At 40.2% G+C, this 24,816-nt stretch overlaps 1 protein-coding gene across 1 annotated transcript; it reads left to right on the forward strand.

The window, feature by feature from the left end:
- Positions 1-5,714: 5,714 nt before the first annotated feature.
- LOC139638488 (galactosylceramide sulfotransferase-like) lies at positions 5,715-23,716 on the forward strand. The gene is made up of 6 exons (XM_071512632.1): positions 5,715-5,830; positions 8,037-8,197; positions 18,474-18,621; positions 19,621-19,731; positions 21,411-22,173; positions 22,898-23,716. The coding sequence occupies exons 1-6, from the start codon at positions 5,715-5,717 to the stop codon at positions 23,714-23,716; spliced, it is 2,118 nt and encodes a 705-aa protein (XP_071368733.1).
- The last annotated feature ends 1,100 nt before the right edge of the window (positions 23,717-24,816 follow it).

Genomic DNA, 24,816 nt, shown 5'->3' on the forward strand with positions numbered 1-24,816 from the left:
ACCAAAGTGGTACTACCAAAAGCGAGTAGAGTCAAGTCGAGTTATGAGTTATTAGACATATCCCAAATAGACAATTATAGAGAAACAGAAAGTTGAGTGAGTAGTTCAAAATAACAGAGCTTTGGAGGCTATGGCAGTTGATAAACGGACCTCTAACAGCACCAGGGCCCACATTTATCAACATTGCACAGAAAAGGTTCTAAATTATCTCTTATGAATAAAATTTAGAATGTGCTTAAGTACAAAAAAATTGGTATTTATCAAATGTGCATACGCACACCTGTAAGTAACCTGCCTTGATAAATACCACACATTCTAAACCACCATCATGCTCATGCACAGCCACTCATTAACATAAATTTACGCCCCCAATTGACCATATATGGTGACAACCATCCCTTTTTTTTATTTTTTTTTATTGTGCAAACAGTTAACAGTACAAATAAGTCAAAGACATAAACAAAACAAACTTACAGTATACAAAACATACAAAAACAGAGACAGTGGTAAACCTGGTGGTTGGGCAGACATTGGGGGGGGGTCTGATGACAAAAGTATAAAAGGTATGCTGGTATGTTGTGTTTGTGTTATGTATGTTTACCTATGTATGAATATGCTAGTGAAAGTGGTGGTGAGTGTCAGAATATGGGGGGGGGTTGCTTAGTTGGTAGCGTGGTTGGGTGGGAGTGAGGGAGGGGGAAACGGGGGGGGGGCCCCAGATACAGTGACCGCCGGCCTCCCCAGCCCCGAACCCCGACCACAGGGCGGGCGGCCCCGAAGCACAAGCAGAGGAGAAAGCAAGACAAGGGGGACAGAGGTCAGGGGACCAGCATTCATGGGTGCACCCATCCGAGGCAACCCCCAGACCCTTAGGAGGGAGTATGCCCATCACGGTCACCCATGTTGTGCTCTATGGTCATCTTGGTCAGATTTTTTTTTTTTTTTTTTTCTTCCTTCTGTATTTTTGTTTTTGTATATCATTTTGTATTCATTTATTTATTATTATAATTATTATTATTGTCATCGTTCCCTTTCCTATGATGTGGGGATATTTCCCAGAGAGATCCCAGTTCCCCTCGTATCGTCTCACAACACTCATACTCCGTGGCCCCCACCCCACGCAGGGCGGGGCCCAGGCCAGAGACGGCCGCCGCACATCACACCCAGGGAGCCCCCGCCAGCATCCCTCGTCGTGAAGGAGGGGAGAGAGGCGAGAAAAAAAAAAAGGAAAGTAATAGCTAAATAAAACTAGCTAGTTGTAACAAAATAAGTAAATGAGTGAATGAATAAATAAATAAAGTGAATAAATAAATAAATAAATAAATAATGAGGGGGTGGAAAAAAAACAAAAAAAAACAAATATAATATATATATATATATACATACACATGTTTGTGTGTAAGATGTCAGGTAAGACTATTAATGAGTATGATGGCAGCTGTGCATTAGTTCATGTGCTTGTGTGCTTGAGATTCAGATATTCGGTCAGCTAGGTGGTCTGGGCTGGCAAAGGGGAAATGGCAATGCAAAATTAATGACTACAATAAACACTGGCCAGTCTAAGTAATGAGGATCAAACATCAAATATTAGGCACATATAATTTAAAGCAAGTGAAAGAAAACAAGGGAAAAAAAAACAAAAACAATAATAAAGCAAAGAGTATAATAAACTAATAAACTAATACAAAAATAAATAAAATAAATAAATGCATACAACAAAAATAAGTATGAGTATATGTAGTATGTGTGTGTGTAGTATGTGTAGTATATAGTATGTGTTGGTAAATTGGTTAGTTGAGTTGAGTTGAGGGCATTAGTTCACAGGCAAAGCTGTTTGTAAGTTTAGTGCTTTAAGAAGAAGAGGGGTCCAGGTTGCTTCAAAGAGTTGAATTTGGTCTTGGAGAGAGGCTGAGAGCTTTTCCATTGAGATGTGTTCTGTGAGCAGGTTAAACCAATGTGTTGTGTTGAGTTTATGTCTAGTTTTCCAGTTCATAAGTATGGTCTTCTTGGCAGTGGCTAAAGCAATAAGTATGGGTCTGGAGTTGAGTGCTGGATTAATTACTGACAGGTCCCCAAGTAAACAGAGGGAGGGGGATAATGGAAGACAACCATCCCTTTAAATGCAGCAGGAAATGTCATTGATATCTCTTCTGTGCTGAACACAGCTCAGACAAAGAACGCAGGAGGAAGCATTTACAGATGCAGACATTGAATTATTAAAAGGATTAAAAATTGGTAACTGAGGTTGTGGCACCACAAAGTACTTTCTGGAACACTGGATGGTAGATTGATAAACAAGCGAAAACATACAGCCTGTCAGCAGGTGTGAGCGGCGGCATTAAACAGTTTTATCAGCAGAGCAGTGGCAGAAAAAAAAAAAGTTTTGACCTGAATCCAAAATAGTTCTAGTCAGCAACGGGAACATTGCTGCAACAGGGGGAGAACAGACTGAGACCAGCCTGTCCGATGTGGACCGGACACTCTGGACAACGGATTGTGATTGATAATTTTCATTTGAATATATTTCTCTAAGCCTGCAGGTCCTCCCTGATGGAGAAGGTGGGGCAGAGGTCCAATAAAACAAAATCTACTGAGTCGCCCCTCATCGCTTTCAGTTAAAAAGTTGGTGCACTCTCTGAGAACACGCTCCATGCGCAATGCATAATGCTCCAAATCATCCATCAAAGCAAGATGAGCCATTTTACGCACACAACTATCAATGTCTTATTGTTGCCTTTTATGATTGCCTATACCCTGAATTTCATCACCCATACTAATAATTAAAATGATGATTAGTCGATTTAATTCAGTATGCTTAAATGGACTAGATAATATAAATAGTTGAACGAAATTGTATATGAATGGTATAACATGCACTTTTAGTCTCAACTACTGAAGCCTAAGGAATTTTATATTAATAATTATGAAAATGCCTATTCATTTGATTGTCTGTTCCTGTCGTTCTTGGTGGTCTTTCATTTTCAACCGATTGGTGCTGTGCGTAAGCATGGTCAGAGCTGTGCTTAAATTTACGCACATTCTCAAGCATAAGTACAAATGAATAAATCCGGCTCTTTGCTTAGAAATGGTCGTACGCATGGTTTACACACATATTTGTACTGACGCACTCTTGATAAATGAGGGTCCAGGGGACTAAGCAAAGTGAATGGATTGCTGTGATACTTGCTTGTGTCCTGGAGTCTGCTGCGGCCGACGTTGCTGGACTTGGATGGTGAGAGAGTCTTTGGGAGCCAAGTTGGACAGACTGGACTGGGGTGGAGAAACTCTTGATCAAGGGTTAGGGTTAGGGTTAACTCACTGAACTATTCTCTGGGAATGATTTATAAGGTATATGGTGTCTCTACCTTCAGATGGCGTTCAGCCAATGCTGATTTGATCCATGTGATAGCACCTTTGAAATCTTAGAATTCTCTATTATTCTCACCGAAATTGTCAGAACACATTTCTGGTGGCAGATTTGAAAAGTTAAGATCAGAACAAATAAATTGATACCAAACTTGGGACCTGTAGACGTGTCAAGATTGGTGAAGTAATAGTGTGTTGTTCATTAACTTCAGACATTCTAACTTTATGAGCTTACAAATAGGACCAGATGCTGACTATTTTATGGCAGCTTTATTGCCAGTGCTGAGTGTCAATCGTTAGTTAGTCATGCTGGGCTGGCTGAATCGCTTATCAGCAATAAGTAGATCAGGAGCCCCGGCATTGTTGATTTTAGCATTAGTGGAAAGTGTGAAGGTCCTGGCTTTTTGGTCTGGCTTGGGGTGAAAACCGGCAGGCGGTCTCTGTGCCACTTGAGGAATGTGGATGTCTCCCTGCTCTGGAAACAGAGGGGCTTGTCTCCTACCTGGGTATGTAGCTACAGTTTTATCAGTGTTGGAATGTGTGTAATTTAGTAGGTGCTGAAGCAACAATTATATGTTCAAGATAGGGCTGAACGATTTTGAAAAAATATCTAATTGCGATTATTTTGACTGATATTGCAATTGCGATATGATTTGTGATATTAGAGGGAACGATCATTTTTACATCATTATTCTCATTTTCATAGAAAAACGTATTGAAATGATTATGGTGTGATTTTTGCGGGGATCTGTACCAAACAAAGATGTTTTCTTAAGTCTGTAGAATATGATGTGTAGGCCAGAACATCTCTGCAGCACGACAATATTTAATTTAAAATGGTATTTTGACACACATTTCGCCTTTAACAAATATTGCGCCTCCTGTGAAAATTGCAGTAGGTCATATTGTGATTTCGATAAAATTTTGATTAATTGTTCAGCCCTAGTTCAAGATCAAAGTAATCCAGCACACACCAGGAGTGTTCAAATCGACTTTTTAGTTTAATTCATATAAAACACACTGAACCAAAAAAAGAAGAAATACCTTTTTGTTGAATTTTTGTTGACTTTAACTAAGTTCATTTTGAATTCTAACTAGTTTATGTTTGGTAAGAAGCATTACTTGCAATGCCAAGGAACAAGCATGGGGTCGCCATTTGCGGCGAATTACACTAATCTCTTCATGGGATTTTGGGAAGAATAATATGTTTTCAATAACAACCCTTTTAGTCATGGTATTCTGTTTTTTCAAGAGATTTATTGATGATATCCTTATGTGTTATACAGGCCCTGAAGAAGATCTCCACAGATTCTGTGATTATATCAATAACACCTATCCCTCGTGAAGTTCACTATGCAGTATGATAAAGAAAAAATATATTTTTTAGATCTATTGATATCAGTCAATGAAAAGAGGGAATTGGACATTTCCATTTTTCATAAAGAGACAGACAGGAATACTATCCTTCACGCTCAGAGTGACCATCCTAAAAAGATGATTGCCAATGTTGGGCTTTGATAGGGGCAGGTTTGGTTATTAGCAATTAATAATTAATAATTATAAAATTATTAATATTCATAAAATTATTGACGGGGTCAATATTAACGGGGCACCACCCTGGAGGGACCAATAACTGAACCTTTAAGACAATCTCAAAATGGCTGTTCACTCCCAAATGACAGTGTTTAAGTACCACTGTACATTTATGAGTGAACAGTGAAGGGTGAATTCGTACACAGGCCCTCACAACCAGCAGTTACTACAACACATATGCATAAGAAATCACAGACAACTTCTCTTTAAAAATGTGTTTATTTAACTTTAGTAATATTAATCAATAATCAATAGCACTTCAGTTAATCAATCACTATTACACAACTATAACTATGGATCTGAACTAGCAAGCATAAGGCACAAGCAGCATATGGCATATATGGATATGTGTGTGTGTGTGTGTGTGTGTGTGTGTGTGTGTGTGTGTGTGTGTGTGGGTGCGTGTGGGGAAGAGAGAGAGGAGAGAGGGAGTGGAGAGAGAGAGAGAGCAAGATAGCGGACATGACCACGTGGGTGGGACGTCTTGCGAGAGTTCAAGATGGCGGCCGTGATCGCGCAATCTGAACAAAGGAGTTAGGCAGCTAAACCGACACCATCTAATCCTTAGGTAGTAATGACTGTGTAATGAGATGTGGGTGTGTGTGTGTATGTGGTGGTTAGTAAGAGAGAGAGAGAGAGAATAGAGGGGGGGCACTCAGGGTAAACCTAGAGCTTCTACCCAGCACCATAGCTCCTGCATCACATCGCTAGCTTGCCTGGGAAGCTAAGCAGGTTTGGCTGTGGTTAGTCCTTGGATGGGAGACCACCTGGTGCTGGAAGTGGTGTTGGAGGACCAGCAGGAGGTGCTCTTCCCTCTGGTCTCGTGCATGATATCCCCAATGCCCCAGGGCAGAGACAGGGACTCTGTCCTGTGAGTGAGCACCGTCCTTCGGATGAGACGTTAAACCGAGGTCCTGACTCTGTGGTCAATAAAGATCCCATCGGCACTCATCGCAAGAGTAGGGGTGTAACCCCGGTGCCCTGGCAAAATTCCCAAACAGGCCTTCCTTCCATCATGGCCAACTAATCATCCCTTGTTACCTCATTGGCTCTTTCAGTCCTCTACTCTCCACTGAGATAGCTGATGTCTGGTGAGCGTTCTGGCGCAAAGTGGCCGCCGTGCATCACCCAGGTGGGTGCTACACATCAGTGGTGGATGAGTTGAGTCCCCCCCCCCCCCCCCATATGTGAAGCGCTTTGAGTACCTAGAAAAGTGCTATATAAATGTAATCAATTATTAATTATTATTAATTACTCACCGTCGAGAGACAAAATAGCAGCCTTTTACCACGCAGGGGCTCGGGATACGACTTCGGCGGTGGTACACCAAGTTACTGGTCTTTGAACTGGTAAAATGCATTATATTGGCTCTCTACGGTGACTATCAACACAAATGCAACTCCAGCGACATGCAACTGAACACAATCAGCTTCAAATTAACACAATCAAATTGAGCAGCAAGCACAATGATTGAGGTATCTTTACACAGCATAAATATGGACACGGCGGTCCGATGCGCTCCCCAATAAGCACAGTTGTAGCTTCTGATCAGTTAAGCTTAATTCAACACACCTATGCTAGTCTCTGCCCAGAACCAAAGCCTCTTACTTGGGGAATCACTCTGAAGTGATTGGTGTGTGTTTTCAGTCCGTCTAATCGATCCGGTGGGGTCCTCCCAGGCGGGTCGGCGGTGTTAACATGTATTTCCCCTTTATTCTGTTCGTTACGGTAAAATGTGGTTTCCCTTGATCGTAGAGACGCATGCGCAGGGAGGGGCTTTTGTTGTTGTGGAAGCCATGGCGGTTACTTGAATGTTGTGGCTGTGAACCAAATAAAGTCTGTAAAGTGAATAAATGTCGTGTTTATTAGGACTAACATTGGTAGCAGAGGATGGTTGCTAGTTATAAAGTTCCGCCAAAGTTTGACGAAGCCAGGCCATACGAATGTTGGAAAAATGAAGTCAATATCTGGACGCGGGTTACAGAACTCGACAAAAAGAAACAGGCCCTTGTTGTTGCTTTGGGGCTTGAAGGAAGAGCCAGGGAAACAGCCATGGAAATACCTGCAGAAGAATTGGACAGTGATAACGGTATGGCAACTTTGTTAGCAAAATTGGACGGCGTGTTCCTGAAGGAGGAAAAAGACCGCGCATACGAAGCGTATTCTCATTTTGATGGCATTACAAAAGACAGTTCTGTTTCTATGGCGGACTATATTATCGACTTTGAACAGCGATACAACTGGATGAAAAAGTATAACATGACACTTCCTGATGCTGTGTTGGCCTTTAAGCTGTTGGACACGGCTTGTCTAGACGAAAAAAACAGGCAACTAGCATTGACAGCGTGCACGGAATTAACATTCTCCTCTATGAAATCAGCACTGAAAAGAATCTTTGGAGGAAAAATGACAGGCTCGTCAAACGGAATACAAGTGAACCAGGACGTAGCGTTCTTCACTGAACAAAGACTGCCAGGAAGAGGTAAACGGAATGCAACGTTACAGAGTGGACAACAAAGGCAACCATTACCAGGTACTAATCCATTAGACAAATTCGGTAAGAGATCAAGATGCGCCATTTGTCAGAGCACATTATATTGGGCTAAAGACTGCCCCCACAAGAAGAGTGAACAAGTACGACTAACTGAAGATGTAGAAGAATGTAACATCACGCTGTTTACAAAAGCCTCCATGTCTGACTCAGAAATTTTCTTGGCTGAATCCTTGGGATCAGCAATTGTTGACACTGCTTGTACCCGCACAGTATGTGGAGAGAAATGGCTAGAAAGCTACGCTAATGACCTCAGCCAAGACCAAGTGGATCAGTTGTTGCAAACAGAAATCCCCAGATGTAGACCTTTTCGGTTTGGAGATGGAAATTTAGTATATTCCACCAGAAAAGTGAAACTACCTGCTAAAATAGGACAGACAAAATGTCATGTTGAAACTGAAGTAGTCCATGTTGATATCCCACTACTGCTGAGTAAAACATCCTTGAAAAAGGCAGGAACTGTTTTGGACATGGAAAATGACAAAGCTGTGATGTTCAAGCAACCTGTACCTCTTGAATTCACTAGTTCCGTGCGCTACTGTGTAGACATCAGAGACAAAGATGACGAAAAGAGTCAAACTGAAGATGAGGTCCTTACAGTGACAGAAAACATGTCCTCAGACGAAAAGGGTCAAACTGAAGATGAGGTCCTTACAGTGACAGAAAACATGTCTCCAGATGAGAAACGCAAAGTTCTTCTGAAGCTTCATAAACAGTTTGATCATGCATCCGCAGACAGACTACAGAGGCTCATTCACAGCTCAGGAAATAAAGACAAAGAATGTATTACTATTTTGCAACAAATAGTACATGACTGCGACATATGCCGGAGGTACAGCAAGGCAAAGCCAAAGCCTGCTGTGGGTTTGCCTTTAGCTTCAGAGTATAATGAAACAGTAGCAGTGGACCTGCACGAGTTGGAACCAGGTGTATGGTATCTCCATATTATCGACCATTTCACACGTTTCAGCGCAGGAAACATTGTGAAAACAAAGAAGTCCTCTGAAATAGTCAACTCCTTCATTCACACATGGATAAGTGTCCATGGCCCCCCTCAGAGACTATACAGTGACAATGGTGGATAATTTAATAATCAAGAGATCAGAGACATGGCAGAAAACTTCAACATAGAGACAAGAACAACAGCAGGATACAGTCCCTGGAGCAACGGGCTACTGGAAAGACACAATCAAACACTCACCGAGATCAACCAGAAGGTGAAACGAGAAAATGGATGTGACTGGCACACTGCTCTAGACTGGGCTAAGAACAGTATGCTCAATGTTCATGGCTACAGTCCACATCAACTAGTATTTGGACAGAATCCTAACCTCCCCTCTGTATTAGTGGATAAGCTACCTGCTCTAGAGGGTACTACTGTAAGTGCTAGGGTAGGAGAACACATATCAGCTTTACATGCTTCTAGGAAAGCATTCACTGAAGCTGAATGTTCAGAGAGGATAAGGAGGGCACTGCGTAAGCAGCTCAGATCCACAGATGACAAAAATGAGACAGGAGGCAAAGTATATTACAAATGAGCAGACTGTACAGTGTGGAAGGGACCTGGAGTAGTTATTGGTTCAGGATGGAGCTGTTGTATTGTTCAAGCCCGTAGGGCTGAAACCGTATTGTTTTTCTGCTGGTTTATTATTATTCATTATTATTGTTCTTCTGCCGTGACGCAAATTGCCGTGAGCTGGTACATCCCAGAGACATGAAATTTGGCCCAATGACAGATATTGGTGGCTAGTTTCTGCTCAAGAAATATTTACCCAATCGGCCTGATGGGGGCGCTATAGTTAAAGGTTAAAATTTCAAACTTTGAAAGACTGTAACTCCTACACCATTAGTCTGATTTAAGGGTTAGAGCAGAGTAGGGTTTGAAGATATAAATTCTAAAGTTGTGAGAGGGCGTGGCCTGTCAGCTACATTGTTATAACTTCATGACCGATTGCCCAATCATCACGAAACTTGGTGAACAAAAAACTGTATCTCCTAATCCAGATGACGAAATTGCATGAAATTTGGTACACATGTGGGTGTACTAGTCAAAATCAAAAGTTTTGTCGTCATTGGTGAAAGTGGGCGGGGCCTATGGTGTAATAACCATGTAACAGCCGGTAAATCAAAGTCCATTTGCATGATCGGTCCCAAACTTCTCAGCCTCGTCTGGAATGGCATTTCAAACATGTGTACCGAATTTTGTGCGATTCGACCAAAAGGAGGCGCCACAAACACCAAAAATGGGCGTGGCCTAACACAAAAACGGCCGTAACTCTACACCCGTTTGTTCAATTATTGCAAAACTTGGCAGATATATCAAGGGATATATTTGGACCATGTCCTCAGAACCACTGACACTTTTTTCACGGCGTCAGTACCGTTCAGAAAAGGCTTGAACCCCTTTCATGGCCGCTTGCGGCTATATTTGTTATCATTACCTTGTGCAGAAATGTGTGTCACGATATCAAAATATCTTCATATCATCACGATATGATTCCACTAATTGCTGAGAATCTATGGGTGCCGTGCTACTCATCCAGGGTACAGCTAGAGCAGGAACAATACAACATTCAAGATCAAAGTAATCCAGCGCACACCAGGAGTGTTCAAATCGACTTTTTAGTTTAATTCATATAAAATATTGGGGTGAACAACGCAACACAACAACATCAATTTTACATTACTTACAGTATTTGATGCGACAAACACATTACCATTCGGTTCAATGAGATGAACATTAATTTGATTATTTAATGTGATTTTGCATACATTAACCATATTGTGATATATATTAATATCGATTAAAATCCTTATGATTATCATGATATTGATTTCAACCATATCGCCCAGCCCTGTATGTGTCTACACTGGACATGTGATGTGTAAAGTTTTCCACTCAGATTATGTTTTATTCTGGCTATGGGAATAATATGACTATGTGCTTGAATAGAATATAGAATATAGAATATAATATATAGAGAATAGAATGGAATAGGATTCAGCACAAGAAGCCTGTGGCAGTGGTCGGTGAGATAGATATTTTGCGGAAATGTTTTATTGTCAGCACAACATGAATTTCACTTTCGATCTTTGAATATGTTATGACACCAGTAAGCTGTAAACCTTTGTTGTTTATGTAATTTCTTGTGCATTTCTTTTATTACAATAGATGATACAGTTTATTTCTGGTTATGATAACAAAAACAAAGTGGGGAAAGCTGAAATTGACAATCTCCGGTAGGCTTCACATATTGAAACAGGCAGGCTCCAAAAGGAAAATACATTCAAACATTCAGAAGATATACTGAACATGAATAGTCTGTTATATGGTTGTGCTTTATCTTTCTCTCTGCTGAACTTAATGGGATTCTGTTGTCTGCTGTTTTAATAAAGTTTTAATAAAAGGCCAATGTTGGCCCCAATCCTAGTAACGACTGCCACCAAATGAGCAACTCAAGTCAAAGTGTGGCAAGAGTGGAGCCCTGTGTGTGCGGAGATGAACTGTGTGTGTGTGTGTGTGTATTTGTGTGTATGTGAATGTTGTGTTTATTCGAGCAGTACCCACAGCTGTTGAGTGCTTCCAGGATTCCATCTTGGCAGAGGAGGTTTAGTATCAGTCCAAAATCCAGTGGGGGAGAGAGAGAGAGAGAGAGTTTACACTTTCACATTTTAAGGGAAGAGGGACACACAGTTGAATGAGAAATTTGAAGAATAATATATGAATGTATGTGAAAAGTTCTGTTTTTTAATTGGTTAAGGTGATATTTTGCTGGTTTATGTTTCCTCAGAAACACAAGTGACAAACACAGAAACAATGATAGTCAGTAGACAGTGGAGGCACAGCAACACACACACACACACACACACACACACACACACAATAATACATGGGAGGGGATGGAATTATTTTTCTGTTACTTAATTTTTTTATTTTTTATTTAATAATTTAATTGATGATTAATCTCTTGTTACATGCTTTGGCAATATTGTTTGTGAACTGTCATGCCAATAAAGCACCTTGAATTGAATTGAAAGAGAGAGAAAGAGAGAGAATATAGAGGAATTGGTGTCTGGATTAACATGGAGACCTAGAAAGACCTGGATGGGTGTTTTGGAAAGTAGCCAGCCAACATTGAAGTCATTCCCAAGGAAGACAGGTAACTGTTGTCCCGAACACTCGTTTTGTGTCAAGCATGTCGACTCACTGTATGGAGCGCAGTTCAACCACGGACACTGAACCCATTTGAAATTTCAATTCAGTTACGCTGGCGAACCGATTCAACTCATTCACTTATCATTCAAATGAATGATTGATTCGTGTATCAATCCATCGGTAACACTTTACAATAAGGGTCACTAAGTTAAGGGGTTGTTAATGCTTAATAAGCATTAACTACTGCGATATTAGAGGGAATGATAATTTTTACATCATTATTCTCATTTTCATTGAAAAACATAGGCTATTAAAATGATTATGGTGTGATTTTTGCGGGGATCTGTACCAAACAAAGATGTTTTCTTAAGTCTGTAGAATATGATGTGTAGACCAGGACATCTCTGCAACACGACAATATTTCATTTAAAATGGTATTTTGACACACATTTTGCCTTTAACAAATATTGCGCCTCCTGTAATTTGAAAATTGCAGTAGGCCATATTGCAATTTCGATAAAATTTTGATTAATTGTTCAGCCCTACCAGACACATTAGTTAACTGTTAATTAAGGGTTAGTTAATGCTTATTAAGCATTAACTAACCCTTAACTTAGAGACTCTTATTGTAAAGTGTTACAAATCCATCACTACAAGGAACAAGAGAGGAGGTCGCTCTGCTCATTGAGGTTTAATTCAGCCAGTGAGATTATTTCTGCCTCTGAGAAATGCTTGTAGAACTAAAATTCAAATCTGCAATAGTAGCAGTACCAAGGTTTTCTATCTGTCTCTTTCTGCCAAGGAGTCAGTTTCATGATGTGTATAACTGTAATGGAGTGTACAATGTGTTTTGATAATAGCAGCTTGCAACTGTATTTGCATGATGTCATGATAAAAATAAAGAGCAGCTATTCCATGTGCTTGATGTCTGCAAGGAATCATGGGTAGTGTGTCGTAGAGACACTCCTTGGGATCGCTACTTGTAGCTTTGGTTAGATTTGGAAGTTCGTTAGGTAGCCGTTTTTTTGTTACTGCAATGCATTACCGATAATTAATGCTGTATTAAGGCTGTAAACTAATCACATGGAACATATTTCTAGTCCAAACTCTTTGTCGTCTTGATTAGAGATGTTGTCACGATCCATGACTGTCAGAGAATATTATCATTATTGTTATTATTATTATAGCTGACAAGCATGGGCTGCTGTATTTATTCACTCCACAATCTTATGACTAGTTCATGAAAAATGCAGTTTACGAGAGAAGTGTCAATAATAAGAAGAAATTAAGATTATAGAAGAAAAATGAAAAAAATTACAAAATCTTCATCTGAGTCGAGTGTATCTTTGTGAGTGTGTTCAGGAGAGAGCCAGAGAGAGTTTGCTGGCAAGACACTGTGAATCGAGACTGTGGTTTTTAGTCAGTCTGCTAAAAAGGAAAATTCATTCCATCTAAGTTTGATATCTTGTTTCACTTGGAGGCAGGACCAGGAGTCACCTGGAAGAGCTGCGGTGGCAAAAGATTATGGAGTGTTTTCTCAAACTGTCATTACCTCCTCTCTGAACAAAATCTCCCCAGAGGAATCCCATTCATCTGCAGTGGCCTTTGAAATCACTTCATAATAGATGGATCTCAGTGGATGTGGAAAAGGTCTCTTGATGCATTGATACGTTTGAAGGTTTCCATTCCAAAACCTTACAGGTCCATTTGGACACAAACCAAAAACGTTTATTGCTCAATAGAAAAACAAAACAAAACAAAACAAAAAAAAACCCTGAAATATTGTTTTATAACTAAGGGAATGGTTCTAGATGGCTTATAACACAACAACAATGTCACATTTTCAGATTTACCTTTGTACCAGCGAGTGAGTGGGTGTCATATTTTTTTGATGGATATCTGAATCTGAATTTTGGAACCCTAACTCTTAATTTTATTCCCTGCAAATTAATTCTAAGATTGAATAGACTAACATACTAAACATAAACATAACAAACTTTTGATTTCCTTTTATAAGCTATATCCATCTACCAACTCAAGTTACTCCATTATTTAACATATATTTTCTCTCTTTCTCTCTCAGAGTTAAAGGGATATTTGACTTTGGTGGAACATTTTCTACTATTTAGCCCACATCCATAGAAAGTAAGGAGCTGTCAGCCTCCGGTTTGATCTGTGTTGTCAGCACCCAAAGTGCTTGTTCCAGGTTGCCAATGCTGAGAGTTGGAAAACTACATTACATCTTGAAAAGCAACATGGGCCCTGGACACTGAATATACATAGAGTTGTGTAGGGGCGTGCAGTATGTGTATTATACTCAGTGATGTAGTGTTAAATAGCTAAAAAAAAAAAGAGGGTCTATGACATCCAGTCAATGATCAACATAAGGCAAACAACAACCTCTATGAGCAAAAATCAAAGTTATATAACAGTTGATCAGTTTGGTACTACTTACTATGACGTATACCGTATTTCCTCTAATAGTGGCCGGTAGTCAATTAAAAGCCGGGTCTCCGATAATGGCCGGGGCCGTGGTCAACATGAACAAATAAAGGCCGGCCCCAAATACAGGCCGGGGAAAAAAACAAAGGAAAAAACAACGGTGGATACCAGTAAACTCCTGGTGCCTTTTATATAATGTAACTGTAGTTTGTAGTAATGTACAAGCGCCACAAGATGGCAGTATGCCACAAGACGGCTCGGCCGGCGGAAGTCTCTGGAGCGTGCCGTCGTCGATTACCGTAATTATCAGTAATGCATTGCAGTAACAAAAAAACGGCAGAAGCAGATCAGAAAACAAGGAGGCTTCGTATTAAAATATGTAGCCTGTTAGCCAAAATGTTTCATTAGCATTGCCCAAACTTAATGAATTCCACATCTGTTACAAAAAAAACTGCTCTGCTAGCTAAAGCATAAATTCCAAACACACCTCTGCCATTTTGTTAGCATTGGGCAAAATTCCATTCCTTTTATGCAAAAAAGCGAGACTGTCCTCCCCCAAAAAAACAACCCCATAGGTCATTTGTTCCTATCCTCTAATACGACCCACAGGAGCGTTTCCTAAATTAGCGCCCCTACCGGCGGCAGGAGATGGCTACTTTGGTCTACGTCCACGTCACGTGACTGTCAAGTTTCTCTCTGCGGCGGAAAAAAATAAATGGCTGACATTCCTTTTATTCTCAGTGGAAAATGCAATATTTTAAGATAGTTTCGGCATCATAATCTTCGTTCAGTGGATGTATATGATGTTTAGTTATTATTAGTTAGTTATTACGAGCATTCTATCATTGCTATGGTGGTTGCTATGCATGCTACTATCGCTGAAACCACAGTTGTAGTTCTTCCGGTTTGCAAAGTGGTCGTAAAAAGATATATCTACTGAATACATCAAATATCTACAGCCGAACTAGTAATTACACTGCATATAGGTGATCTATGTTAAGAAAAAGTAAAGATGTTGGTTTATTTCAGATATTTTAGCCAAAACAGGAGTTTTGTATCAAGGAGATTTGTATCAAGCTGCATGGCACGGCTCCAGGTAATTGTAGTTTTTAAAAAATGTTAGTGTTTTTCCTAGAATTGGAAGTTGTAGATACTGAATTGAGAGTACACTGAGGAGTTTAAGGGGATGGTAAACACATTTGTGTAATCAGATTTTAAATATCTAATTGTTAAATGGGTGAAAATGAATTTTAACCATATTTTACCCATATTTGACATCGCCCCAGTTGCTGACTATACTCACATGATAGCTGAGGTCAAGAGCTCTCTATAACAGTTGGTCCCATGTCTGTAACCCCTTTTGTTGCTGAATTATAAGCCTTCAAACATACATGAGGTCAAGGTTCAAAGGTCAGTATTTCAAAGCAGGAGCCATGTAGAATCTTCATACTGACATATGTTACTCTCCAGGTCGAGACCTTTCCAACGATGTATTTGGTTTAGCTCTACGACAAAGTTTTATTTTTTTCATTTCAGGGACACAAGCCCCAAGGCCCAATATATAAAATGAAGCTCTTTGTTTGTTTGTTTTTTTTGTTTGTTTTTTTCTTTTTTAGGGGAAATAGTGACCAAAATGAGTCACCTTCAGAGATTACAATACTGCTGACAATCTATGGCATTAGTACAGGCTTAAAGGAAGGCCTGAAGTGCTTGGGTTAGGGTTAGGGCTGAAAAGACCATAGGCTACTATTTACACAACCCTGGAGATTTTTTGTATCTTTATGATTCTTGGTTTTGGGATTTTATGTCAGCATGACATAGCCCATTCAATCAGAATCTGTTTTATTAGCCAATGCAAGCATACAAAGAATGTGTCTTGGCGTTTGCTCCCAAAAAATGCAACACAGAATAATAAAAATAGACAAAAGTAAGGTAATAATAATAATAATGAAATAAACAAAGTAATATTAAAATTAAATTTAAAATCTATTTACAGAATGGAATAGTAATAGTTTTGAAATGGGATATAAAACTTGAAATGAAATATTGACTGTACAAAGGAAATGGACTGTGCTATGGACAAAGAAATGAAGTGTATGAAATATATGAAGGTGACAAGAGCAAAAGTTTAATGTGACATATGCATAAATAATTAAATTATGTAACAGTGGAGGTTGAATGCAATGCACAATATAAAGTCCAGTTTGATGAAATATATGAAAGTGACAAGTGCAGGGATTAAATGAGGGATGTGAAATGTAAAATCCAGTTTGATAACCCCGTCTTCATCCCGTTTATATGGCCATGGTACAAGATTTGACATACACACACACACACACACACACGTAATAACTAACAAACTAAACATCATATACATTCACTGAACGAAGATTCTGAAAATAAAATGCACATTTCTCACTAGAAATCTTATCAAAATGCATTTTAATGCCGAAACTATCTTAAAATATTGCATTTTCCACGGAGAATAAAAGGAATGTCAGCCATTTATTTTTTTTCGCCGCAGAGAGAAACTTGACAGTCACGTGACGTGGACGCAAGGCAAGGCAAGGCAGCTTTATTTGTATAGCACATTTCATACACTGGGGCAATTCAAAGTGCTTTATAGAGTGATAAAAATACAGTAAAGGTAAATGATTTACAATTAACAAGTGCAAAAGTACAGACAAGAGATACAAAAGATAAAAGACTTAATAAGTAAACTAGTGCAGTTCAAATCAAGTGAAATAGAAAGATAAAAGAACACAACAAATACTCCCACTTTTACATGCACATTGTGAGTGAACCCATATGTTTTTCTTTAATTTTCTTTTCCCCTGTCCTTCCTGATTCTACTCTTGATCTGATATTTACGTCAGATCTCACTGCCTAAGGCAGATGAGAATCATAGATTCTCCTCTTGGTCAAAAACCTCACCATCCACAGATGGATGAGAACCATACAGGGTAAAGCTCTGTCCCCCCCACATATAGTGTTCGCTCATGCGCAAGTAAGCATTACCTGGACAAGACGAATGAAAATTCGTACTTGCCCGTGTCAGCTCTGTTGGGATCCTGAACAGAAACAGTTAAAATTAAGGCTATTTAAAAGCTAAGCTGAAAAGATACGTTTTTAGCCATTACAGGGTAGAGTAGGCAGTGTAAAATAAGAACGTTTAGCTTTGACTTAAAAGTGGTCAGAGTCGGGGCTTGTCTAATATCATCTGGGAGGTTATTCCAGGTCATGATAACAAAATGCTGCTTCACCGTGTTTTGTTCTAACTCTTGGGACAGCCAGTAGGCCAGCCCCAGATGTCCTAAGGGTCCTAGAAGGTTCATATGGCACAAGCATGTCAGAGATGTATTTGGGCCCAGAGCCACAGAGTGATTTGTAGACAATCAATTCTCTGAGTGACTGGTAGCCAGTGTAAGGATTTTAGAACTGGTGTAATGTGGTCGTATATATATGTGGTCGACGCAGACCCACGTAGCCATCTCCTGCCGCTGGTAGGGGCGCTAATTTAGGAAACGCTCCTGTATTAGAGGGTAGGAACAAACAAACTATGGGGTCGTTTTTTGGGGGAGGACAGTCTCGCTTTTTTGCATAAAAGGAATGGAATTTTGCCCAATGCTAACAAAATGGCAGTGGTGTGTTTGGAATTTATGCTTTAGCTAGCAGAGCAGTTTCTTTTTTGTAACAGATGTGGAATTTATTATATTTGGGCAATGCTAATGAAACATTTTGGCTAACAGGCTACATGATACTGAAAGACAGCTAACCTAGCGTAACAATATAGTAAGATAAGATAAGATAAGATAAGATAGTACTTTACTGATCCCCCTGGGGAAATCCAGGTGGATCTAAAGTGGATCTCTGATAAGGATATGTTTTACTGTCATTCCAGAACATGTACATGAAAGGGAACGAAATGAGGTACTCAGGTCCCGGTTCAGGTAATAGCAATAATAAAATCAAGAAGAAAGCACACAATAAAAACACCATTATAAAAATAAGTAAATAAATATAAAATATAAGTATAAATATAAAGTGAGCAAAGTTTGAGGATAGGAATAAGACTGTAAAAATCTGAAAAATAAACAAGTGCCAAGTGGGCCCAAATTGCAACATGCCCTGATATGAAACAATAGTAATAATAGCAGCAATTGTTCAGTGTGATTTGCAGGATTTTCAGTCTTAAAGTGCAGAAATTCTCAGTCTCAAATTGCAGCAATGCCCTGATATGGAGTAATAGTAATAATAGCAGCAATTATTCAGATCAGTGTGATGCAGAAATAGTAATAATAGCAGCAATTATTCAGTGTGATGCAGCAGTTATTCAGTGTGATGCAGAATTTATCAATCTCACAGCATCCGGGAAGAAGCTGTTCCTCAGCCTGGTGGTTCTGGCCTTGATGCTGTGTAACCTCCTGCCTGAAGGGAGGAGGGCAGACAGTCCGTTAGCAGGGTGGGCAGAGTCCCTCATGATGCAGGAGGCCTTTTTCCTGCACCTGCTGTTGTAAATATCACTGATGATGGGTAGGCTGCTGCCAATGATCCTCTGTGCAGTCTTACCCACCCGCTGCAGTGCCCGTCTGTCTGCAGCAGAGGTCAATAAAAAGACAAACTAGGCTACAGAGTTTTTGGCTTCCTGTGGAGAGCCCATGGTGGCTCCGGTTGAGGTGAACAGTTAGCCAATCCCTCCGCATACCCTCAGCTGCTAAAGTTAAATTAACTGGATGTAAGACAAGGAAATAAACTGTGTTCAAACCGGGCCGAAGACCGGGATGGTTTGATAGAAGGCTCAGTCATGTCTCTGTTTTGTGTTGCCGGACAACTTTGCCCCCAAAAAGGGACAACCTACACCAGTGATTCTCAACCTTTTTCATATCAAGGACCCCTTATTTAGTCCACATTAGTGCCACGGACGCCCATGTGATGAGACTTTGTCCCTCGGACCCAAATCTGACAATATTTGTATTGTTAGATATGATTTTGTCCAGAATTCCATGACTATCTGTATTGTAGGTAGAGAGATAACAGTGAAACTATGATCAAAAATATAATTCTTCTACATTCTCGAATTGTGTTAACTTCTTGTAAATTAAATAATGGTGAAGTTTAACAATTTATCAATTTGCTGGGGACCCCCTGGAACCCCCTCAAGGACCCCTGGTGGTCCACGGACCCCACGTTGAGAACCACTGACCTACACCAAACCCAACACGTAGAAGTGCGCCACTAGAAGTATTCCCCCAAGAATTGTATTCTTTAGTCAGAGTAGGAAATCCTCTGAAACAGCATCTAGGTCATGGGACACTAAAACTCTCCATGAAACCCACATCATATCATATACTCATATCCATCATATCAGAGGTGGACGACACTGACTGGACCAGATCCCATTTTTAATAAAAGGACGATATTGGACCCATATATCTGACCCATGTTGAAATTCTGGTTTCAGTGGTCTCAGTATAGGTTTCATCAGTGTCTGCGTGTTGTGTGCCTCCTGCAGGTGTCTGAGGAGAGTGCTGTGCAGCCAGCGTCGCTCTCTGTGGATGCTGCTCATGCTTCTCACTGTGATCTGCGTCGCCATTCAAATCCTGGGAGTCGTCCGCCAGGCCAGGTAAAGTCACACTGCTGCAGATCCTACCGGTTTAGATGTTACTGTTTTATGAGTGGAGTTAGAGGGTCCTTAAGGTTTTGCTGACATGTGAGAAATAATCAGTGTTAAACATATCACACATAAATCAAATGAAATCATTTTAAAGGTAAGGACCACCCTAAAACACTTAGTAACTGTAATTGCCCTGTTTTTACTCAATACAGTACAAAATATAAGAACTACAATATGCAATAAATACAATCCGTACATTACACAATGTACACTACAATACAATTTATAATACAATATACAATATAACATACAACACCAGGAGCGTGAGTGTTATGAATAATATAAATGCTAAATGATAAGTGATATATGGTATTGCACAGTAGGTAAGTGGTAATATGATATAAGTAGTCAACACTGACGGCACAGTGGTAGTGCAGTGATGAGTGCAATAACAGTACAACAGTCCAACAACTGTACAATAACTACAGTGTCTTGTGGTTAGAGGTTTGCCCAAAAATTCTCCATTGACTCTCACTTCAACACATCAACCCAGTCTGATGTCTCCAAGTGTGTAGCGTGTGTAGACTATTATGTTACCTATGACCTAACTTTAACTGTATTGCTTTACCACTGAGTCCCCATTCATTGTCCCCCACATTGTATGATAACTTTAACTGTATGACCTGCTTTACCACTGAGTCCCCATTCCTTGTCAATGGAACAAAGTCGGCACAAAGTCAATGTTACAGTGTGAGGAATGAACGAACGAATGAACGAACGAACAAATGAATGAACGGACGGGCGAATGGACAGAGACCGATCCATAGTTCCCCCTTTGGTGGGGGACAAAAACAGTTATTGGTGATGGACCAAGTGCATTCCTGGGTCCATTTTGTTTGGTGGTATATTTTCTTATTCTGTGGATAACAGGCCAAACGCAGACAACATGACGGCACGTCCAGATATTTCCAGTGCAGCAGCAATGTAGTTTGATAGCAGAAAATTTTATGGTGATGATGCAGATGTTATAAACATCATCCAAATTCAAGATGCTTTTATTCCATTTTATTTTTCTCTTCTGCCAACTAACCTGCACAACGACCACAAATTCAACTCTGGTTAGGTTGATTTTAATTACTGACCTAAACCAGCAGAGAATCGTAAATGTCAGATTAGCTTCTGAATTGAATGTGTACAGATATATCCAGTAACGTTTCAACACGTAAACATAGCAACCTGGCAGATATCCAGATGAGTGTGAGTTATAGTCAACAGCTCCTTGAAGCTCAGCTCTGATCTAATGCAGTATTTCTCCCTCAGGGCTGATAAAGGAGGTTATTTGTAGTCTTACGCTTTATCTTTTGGCCAAAAATGAAGCTTAAACTCTTAAAAAATGCACAATACATTTTTTAGGACTTTGTACTTTTTGAGTTCTGAAACTCAACTCTGAAACACTGAAAATATGGCATCTTTAAATTCTAATCAATTTAACTTTTTCACCTTCCAAAGAGAAGGAAGCACTCTTCCAACTCATCAGTGTATTATAACTGGTCTACCATTGAAATTAGAAAAATGTACTGGTTTCAAGTTTTATAATGATTCAAGATAAATGTATTGTCCCACTGACCTTATTGGTAATATATGAAGTATCATATTGACTGTGTGTACAACTTGCTGTCTCCTCCCAGGAATGACAAACTGACAGGACTCCTGAATCTGAGGTTCACTGCTGAAAACCAGCATCCACTTCCCTCTGTGCAATATGTCTGGGAAAACCTCCACGCTGAGCCTGCACTAGTAGACAAGGAAGGAACAGCAGAACGTCCTCGTCAAAATGAGGTGGAGAGAAGAGGGGAGAGATTTGAGGGATATCTAAAGCCCTCAGACGAGATCCTGTTGAGACATGTTGATAAAACCAGTAAGTTCATAAATTCTCAGACAGAGGCAAGAAAAGTTTCAGCTGGAAAGCTAATTCTACCCAAAGACCCAACACTAAGAAACAAGCAAAGCCTAGGACTTCCTGGTTCTTTGGTCCTCCAGCAGGGGGTGCCATCTCGCAGCAGCTCAGATAGCAGGAGTCATCACATCCCACACTTCCACAGTAATAGTAAAGATCTGACTTCAGCCATTGACCAGAGGATCCTGAACACCCCCACTCCATCCAGCTCCTCCAAGGTTCCTCTCAACAGCATCCACGATAGCAAAGGCTTCTGCCAGCCAAAGGATCACATTGTGTTCCTAAAGACACACAAAACAGCCAGCAGCACCATCCTCAACATCCTGTATCGCTATGGCAACAGCAGGAACTTGACCTTTGCCCTGCCACTGAGCAAACAAAACCATTTTTTTTACCCATTCTTCTTTGCTTCGCACTTTGTGGAGGGCGTCAGCAGCAGAAGCGTAAGGCAGTTCCACATCATGTGCAACCACATGAGGTTTAGGAAATCTGAGGTGAGCTTAATTAAAAAATTACTCACATTGTTTGGTTTAACTGTTGCTATGCCTGTTTATAACTGCATGCCTTGAGTTATCCATCTGTAATATAACTAGGCTACATCATCTTTCACCTTTTGGTTATTGCTTTATATTTCATAATTGTTCAGGAACCGAGTTCCAATTTGCATACAGTTCGGCACTGTAAAACTTCTATTAACTAAAACCACTAAAGCAGTGGTTCTCGCCGTGGGGTCCGAGGACCACCAGGGGTCCTTGAGGGGGTTCCAGGGGGTCCCCAGCAAATTGATGAATTGTTAAACTTCACCATTATTTAATTTACAAGAAGTTAACACAATTAGAGAATGTAGAAGAATGACTATTTTGATCATAGTTTCACTGTTATCTCTCTACCTACAATACAGATAGTCATGGAATTCTAGACAAAATCATATCTGACAATAAAATGATCTTAGATTTGGGTCCGAGAGACAAAATCTCATCAAATGGGGGTCCATGGCCCCATGTGGACTAAATTAGCGGTCCTTAATATGAGAGAGGTTGAGAATCACTGCTCTAAAGTAACATGTTGAGCAGCAATTACATCAGCTAACTGGAAAAAACATAAGCAATGAAGAAAAATGATTGTATTCTTCCTGTAAAATCTTTCCGAATTTCAGTCACAGTGAAGTAGAACTTGATATTTTCTCCTAAACACATTTCTTCCTTTGTCATGTCCCAGGTGGCAAAAGTGATGCCTGAGGATACCTTCTACTTTTCCATCCTGAGGCATCCTGTGGCCATGATGGAGTCTATCTTCATTTACTATAAGATTATCCCAGCCTTCCGCAAGGCTCGCAGCCTGGACGACTTCCTCGATAACGGCTGGCGAGGCTACAACTCATCGCTGGCCTACAACCACTACGCTCACAATATTCTGGCCTTCGACTTTGGCTTCGGCAGCAATGTTTCAGTCTATGCTGAAGACCTGGAGGCGAGAGCCAGCACAGCTATCGCGGCCATTGAACAGGACTTTCACCTCATTCTTATTTCTGAATACTTTGATGAGTCTATGGTCTTGCTCAAGCACGCCCTCTGCTGGTCCCTGGATGATGTGGTTTCCTTTAAGCTCAACAGCCGCAGTGAACGGACCCGTCACCCACTTCTGCCAAACACCGCAGACAAGATCAAGGCTTGGAACGCTTTAGATTGGAGGCTGTACCTGCACTTTAATGCCACCTTCTGGCATAAAGTGGACACTCTGGTGGGGCAGGAGGAGATGAGGCGGGAAGTATCTCAGCTGAAAGAGCTCAGAGCCCAGCTAACGAAAACCTGCCTGAAAGATGGTGGGGCGGTAGACCCTTCACAAATAAAAGATGCTGGGCTGAAGCCGTTGCAATCTGGAGCAGCTGTCATCCAAGGATATAACTTAAACCCAGTGCTAGAGGGATCAACCAAAACAAAATGTCAGAATCTTATAACTCCAGAACTGCAGTACACAGATACGCTGTACTCCCAGCAGTTTCCTGAGCTAGCCGCTAAAGCAAAGAAAAGTAACTAGGATGGTTGCTCCGCAGCACCAGTCTGGCTCAAACTGAACTGGCATGACAAGACAGGTCTGGGCCAGGGAAGCCCATCACAGGAGAACTGTCAGACACAAAGACCTAAATACCAAGAACCAAAAGGCCCCCACAAGTGCCCTGTTAACACACACAGCAGCTAAAAACAACAGAAATATGCCATGACTGGTAACTGGAACTGATGACTATTTGTTCAGTCTAATGCCCATGTTGGAACATTTTCTTCATGTACTTTCAAGTGCATTCCTCTAGTTTGATTTTATGCCAATAACATAAACACAGTGAAGTTGGAGCTGAATAGAGGGATGATCAAGAGCACCTTAGTCAAGTCCAAATCAAGACCAGGTCCAAAGGGGATCGAGACCAAGTTAAAACCGAGACCAGGGTAAATCCAGTCCTATTCAAGACCAAAATAGGCAATAAACAGTGTACTTTCCAAATGTAAAAAAAATTATGCTAGATATCTGTTGATGTACAGATCAACAGAGATCTAGATCTATCTGCAGAAGCTCTGTACTATGCCCTTCAACATCCAAGTAATCAATACATGAATTGATTTATGTTATCAGTTAATAAGACTGGCGTTAACCATTTGTGGTTAGTTGAGTCAAGTCAGTCTAATCTGTATCTTTCTGTCATCATGAGTTAATATTGAAAATATAGATTATAGATATTTATTTCCGATGACCCTCTTTGTCTGCCCTCTCTACTCTTTGTCTCGACCATTGTTTAAAATTCCTCAGTACAGCTCCAAAAAAAGAAAGATTGTGTTGAAGAATGTCACATAAGCTCAAGAAGATCTCAAAAGAACTCTTGCTTGGAGTTTCCTGGTGAGAACTCAGACATTTCCTGGAAATTCTTTCCATTTTTCCAACAAGAAAGAATTATTACTGAGAATGGAGTACTTACCATAGAGTCACTTAGCAGGAGAGTCCTTTCTATTATCAGAGAGGCATTATTATTTTAAATAATGTTATAATTCTTAGAATACCAAATAATTACTGTATTTTATGTATGTTTTCCAAATGTTTCTGCACTTGAGTTTGATCAATACAAATGAATTGTGGATGATAATCAAGAA

Source organism: Centroberyx affinis, unplaced genomic scaffold, assembly GCF_046629955.1.
Source record: "Centroberyx affinis isolate AG114_WGS23_722 - 3 ecotype Tasmania unplaced genomic scaffold, CSIRO-AGI_Caff_v1 ptg006403l_1, whole genome shotgun sequence".
NCBI lineage: Eukaryota > Metazoa > Chordata > Actinopteri > Beryciformes > Berycidae > Centroberyx > Centroberyx affinis.